Source organism: Cannabis sativa, chromosome 9, assembly GCF_029168945.1.
Source record: "Cannabis sativa cultivar Pink pepper isolate KNU-18-1 chromosome 9, ASM2916894v1, whole genome shotgun sequence".
Taxonomy (NCBI): Eukaryota; Viridiplantae; Streptophyta; class Magnoliopsida; order Rosales; family Cannabaceae; genus Cannabis; species Cannabis sativa.
The window spans coordinates 21,631,485-21,636,655 of NC_083609.1; the positions used below are offsets into that span (position 1 = coordinate 21,631,485).

General features: G+C 33.4%; 1 protein-coding gene across 3 annotated transcripts; it reads right to left on the bottom strand.

Annotated features, from left to right (window-relative positions):
* Positions 1 to 242: 242 nt before the first annotated feature.
* On the bottom strand, positions 243 to 4,436 carry LOC115722950 (WD repeat-containing protein 26 homolog). Of its 3 annotated transcripts, none has more exons than XM_061104485.1 (5): positions 4,255 to 4,436; positions 2,218 to 3,039; positions 1,742 to 1,843; positions 712 to 1,341; positions 243 to 578 (listed from the first exon to the last, which is right to left on the bottom strand). In XM_061104485.1, exons 2-5 carry the CDS (start codon positions 3,013 to 3,015, stop codon positions 348 to 350), a joined length of 1,761 nt encoding a protein of 586 aa, XP_060960468.1. In that variant the 5' UTR covers positions 3,016 to 3,039; positions 4,255 to 4,436; the 3' UTR covers positions 243 to 347. The 3 variants fall into 3 exon arrangements, with proteins under 3 accessions (XP_060960468.1, XP_030508200.2, XP_060960469.1); XM_030652340.2 differs by having other exon boundaries at positions 3,975 to 4,367; XM_061104486.1 differs by having other exon boundaries at positions 2,218 to 4,339.
* Positions 4,437 to 5,171: the final 735 nt, after the last annotated feature.

The window sequence follows — 5,171 nt, forward strand, 5'->3', positions numbered from 1 at the left end:
AGTGTTCATAGCAAACTCGCATGTAGTGATCCAAATTATCAACAATACACATGAATTAATACCATTAATTACAAATTTTAGTAAAATTATTGTTGAGTGCTCTCCGTTGCGGCTATTTCTGCTTTCCACCACTGCCTAGATAATAGTATATCAGTCATGTTTTGTTTCAGAAGGATGTGCTCACTAATAGGTGTTGGTCTAGTTTATATCAGTGCTTGAAACGAAAACCAAACAATGTTATATCAGTAATTTCTCTTTTTCATTTGCCAATGATCCAAGTCATAATTCTAAGGAACATTAAAACAGCTTTTGCACAATTTTACTTTGCTGACAAGGAAAGGTTGCATCTAAACTCTTCTATTAGAGTGGTTGTGAATGGCAGCGCCATTGTTTTGACCAACTTTTCCTCTCATTAAGTTGGGCTGATTCTCCAAACCCCATATTCGAATTGTCCGATCATCACTGGCTGAAGCCAACATTTGAAGATTTGCAGGGCTCCAGCTCACACAGTTTACTGCTCCAGAATGGCCAGGCAATGACATTATCAGCTCCCCCGAGTCCCTGTGCCATATGTACACCTGCAGCCACACAATATAATTTAGCCATCTAATAACTTAGGAAGTTCAGTTAGTGAATTTATATATAGCAGATTTATCAATTTACATTTTAAGTTAATTTCTCATTTAACAATGTGTTTTAAATAAAGAGTACCTGGGAATCTTCACTGCCACTTGCTACAAACACTTGCTCAAGTCCACCGAAACAAGATCGGATGATGAACCGAGTACGCTTATGACCTTTGTACTTGGCCAAAATCTTAATTTCACCATCCAAGTTCCAAAGATGAATTTCTTGGTTTATGAGACTGACCAATAGGAACCTGTTGTCCTTGGATAGTGAGAATGAAGTGATTACTTCCTCTTCTTCAATCAGCCTCTCATAATTGGCCTCCCTATCAAGTAGTAGTATGGCAGTTTGTCTGCATATGCTTATGATCTTCTTTCCATCACCGGTTACAGCCATGTCTGATATTTTTAGGGTCCGTTGGCCTTTCCAACACTCCAGCTCTTTTCCATCTAAATCCCACAAGCAAATACTCTTGTCAGTCATCCCAGAGAATATCCCTTGACCATTCGCAAACCATCCACATGAGACCAGGCCAATGCCATTCTTTTCATAAACATGGAGGCAATCACCAGAAGTTACATCCCAGCGCCTCACGACCTCCTCCAGTCCACATGTCAGCAGCTGATGGTCATCAGGACTCCATGAAACAATTGACACTGGTTTCCGGTGACCAGTTAATACATGTTTTAATGACATTTGACCATCTTCTTTAACCTATTAAATAAATAACTCAAAATCATATAGATTACAATATCTTGAATAGTTTTAGCATGTCTAGCTAGTGTTGACTAATACACTATACTGCAAACCAATGAAGTTTAAGCATGACTTACTAACATTACATGATATTAATATGCCATGATCCTTCACTTGATTGTGATAAACAAATTTTAGTTATGGTAGTAATACCTTAAATCTACAGTCCCCTTCTTACTATAAATTATTTAGAATTTTCTTGAAAAAAAAAATAATTACCAAAACGTTCCATATACACAAGAACTTCTGAAAGACAATCTACATATTAGTCAAAATATTAAGTACGCAAGACTAATGAAGAGGGAACATGGAACATTCATTCTTCTACATATAATTAAAGGCAATTCTAAAACAATACCTCCCATATAATTGCTGACTGATCTTTTGATGATGAAGCTAAATATTTGCCACTGTGTGAAAACTGGAGAAACCATACTTCATCACTATGTGCTCGCAGTACCTGTTACATAAGATAAGAAAATAATGTAGCTTTGTAAATCTAAACAAAAACAAAAACAAGGGGTCACAAACAGAGAACAAAACAATCTGCCAAGTATGTTACTAGAAGGAGATACCAACAGCAGAATAAATTACTGACCAAGAAAATCTTGGCTGTTTTTCAATTGATAGTTATTATGCAGTGTGTTTATGTTATCACGAAAACAATACTGTCCAAACAGAAAAAAGATACTTTCAAAGGAATCAAATGAATAGTCTGTCACATATTTCTCCCCCTATCATGAGTGCTGCAACAAATCTTAACAAGCTCTAAATTGTAAGTTCCACAATTGCTGGGCCCAAACACAACTTATATAACTTTAAAGAAACACTCACCTGCAATGTTTGATTTGGAATCTTATTTTTCCCACAATGATGATTAGAATACAAAGAAAGTTCACTTGTCGATGTATTATGAAATTCACAAGCATCACATTGAACATCAAGAGCCTGTTCAACAAGATATTCCAACCTTCTGTCAGGTACCATGACTGCTGCAGGAAGCAACTTCTGCAGTTTTTCTAGCAATTTTGATCTAGACTTTGCAACTTCTGTATCTTGGCTCAAAAGACAAAGTGTTAAACCTGAAAAAGGAGCGACAATGCACGCGGCAAGCTCGTGAACCCGACTAATGTTGATATGAATAGGCACAAGCTCATTTCTTAGTGTACCTAAAGCACCATCCAAATTCCCAATTTTAAGAAGCTCAAGGAACTTCTGTTCCTTTATTAAAAAAGTTGCTAATTTGAAAGTATTTTCATCTATGAGGTCAATTTTTTGCAATGTGGCTAAACTATCATCCCACATTCCATCAACAACTTGCTGCATAAACTCATTAACAAACAGTGAGTGCAATGGTATGCCCGACTCATCCTCAAGAATGGCACCAGTTTTAGTATATTTGAGTGAGTACAATGCCTTTGTTATGATTTTGACAAACTCTGTTTTTCTTATGATTCCATTTGAGCCAAGCATTTCTTCATCGCCTTGGGAGAGAATAGATTTAGCCATCAAGTCTCCCAAAGAGTAAGCAATAGAACTTTTTCGACTCGAATCTTCTAAGAAGATCTTCGGTTCTTCCAATGGATATTTTACACGTTTCAAAGGTGGATCAGTGTCCTCCATACCTCCCATGAAATACCAAACTCCATGAGTTTTCTACAAGTTGAAAGCAAACAATTAATAATGAATTCAACTGGAGATGTAAAACTAAAGAACAAAATTTAAGAGAAAGGCTTAACAAAATTAAAGAACAAATTAAAATGAAATTATCAGAGAAAATTGTATCTTATGCAACAGCTAGTCAGAGGGAAAAGCTTAACAAATATCCAGCAAACAAAAGGACTTGACTACAAAAATGGGAAGAAAAATAAATGACAAGCGGATTGAATGAACAAATTTTCAAACAAGTGAAGAAAGGAAATTACTAGCAACTAATAATTTTATATCAAAACAAGAAACTATCAAGGTGGGCAATATTTTCCCATCCTGTCATTGTAATGGAAGGAATGAAATGGTGATCAATCACCCATGATCTCTTCTTTGACCAAAATTGAGGGTATAATTTACTTAACAATGAATTATATAACCACAACAAATCCACATTGCAAGAATTTGAAACATGGAATAAAATGCATAACCAAGAGAATTGTTTGACCTTGGTGATCACACTAAATGAAGCTAAGAGAAGTATATAATGTCAACTGAGTAACTAATTATAAAGTGGAATTAATAGCATCTCAAAGTGTATCTAAGTTTCTCCTAGTCTGATCATATAAAATCCAACAAAGTCCAAGCCTTTCTCCAATCCCATATCCCAGTTATAAGTGTAAAAACAATTTAACATTACATTGTGAAGCAAAGAATCAAACCTTCACTGTATCAGTCACAATCAGATGTTAAACATTAATTTGTAATGTAAAATGAAAAGAGATGAATAAATTCATAGATTGAAAAATAATGTGAAGCAAAAGAGAAATTATAAGTTCATTTAATAATCAAAACAGAAAAATATAATCAAGAACAAAATTAAAGCCAAAGGCAACAAAGATAAGGAACTCAAAATCCCATTCACAAGATCCTGGATTTCTCACCAGAATACATAAACCCAGAACAGCAGAGTCCAGAACCAGCAGAAATGAACAATACCCAGAAGTCAAATTTGAGAAGAATAAAATAAAAAATAAAAAATAAAAAGGAGAAAATTATTTGTTCTCTATAAAGAGAAGGCGTATGAAGAAATAGAAGGACCCAGAAAAAGAACAAAAAGGAGCACCGAAAGTCTTAGAAGAGTGTATTAGAAACACATATATGAATAAAGATTGTAGATTTTTAATATTATATATATATTGGTGGTTGATACAAAATTCTTACTGTGTTTTAAATTTATTTATATATTTTTTAATTATGCTCTGATGGTAGTCGGCAGAGAGTGGGGATGAGAGAGAGACAGAGGGGTTGGGTAAATAAAGATGGCAACACCAAAGCCAACAAGGTGGTCTTAACTTAAGGCCATGTCATGTGGAATGTAGATGAGGCCAATTATGCTACATGTTAATGTAATTAGCTATAGTTATAGTAATATAATATATAATTAGAGATGTCTATTGTCAACCTCATCCCAATGCCACATTTCATGTGCTTTGTTTCTTACGTTATTGCATTTTTATTTTTTTGTTTCTAATCTAAACGTCATGCTCTGCAAACTAGTCTTGGTCGGACTCCTTGAGTTGTTTGTATGTGTTATTCTCACATATTATTCAAAAATATAAATAAAACTTATGCTAACATTGAATAAGTATTTAGTAGTACCCTAACCCTACTATACTATGTTATCTTTGTTTAACTCATCATTCTATAAGTATAACCTATCTAAAAGTGAAAAGATAGAGTGTTAATTATAACTTTTTATTACAACTTTTTAGTTAATTTTCACGTTCAAAATCACATGCTAAAATATTTTTTTTCATAGCAATATTCATTATACTTACAGTATTATTCTTGTAAATTTTAAAAAAATTCTAAATAGTTTACAATATCGAAAGTAGAGTTCCTAATATTCTAGTTTACTACGCGTGTTCAAAAAACTTCAATTATATTTTTAATACGGCAAACTATTCGAAATTTTTCAAAAATTTACAGGGATGATGTTGTAAGCATAACAAATACTGCTATAAAAAAAATAAAAAAAAATCAACATTTATTTTCAAGCACAAAAATTAACTAAAAAATTATAATAAAAAATTAACGATAACACTCCTTTTACACCAAAAGTGATCTCATCATATCAC

Coding starts and splice junctions, on each gene's coding strand:
- LOC115722950 (XM_061104485.1), bottom strand. CDS start 3,015: ATGGGAGGTATGGAGGACACTGATCCACCTTTGAAACGTGTAAAATAT. Junction 1,844..2,217: donor TTCCAAATCAAACATTGCAG/GTGAGTGTTTCT, acceptor CTTATGTAACAG/GTACTGCGAGCACATAGTGA. Junction 579..711: donor GTGGCAGTGAAGATTCCCAG/GTACTCTTTATT, acceptor GTGTGGCTGCAG/GTGTACATATGGCACAGGGA.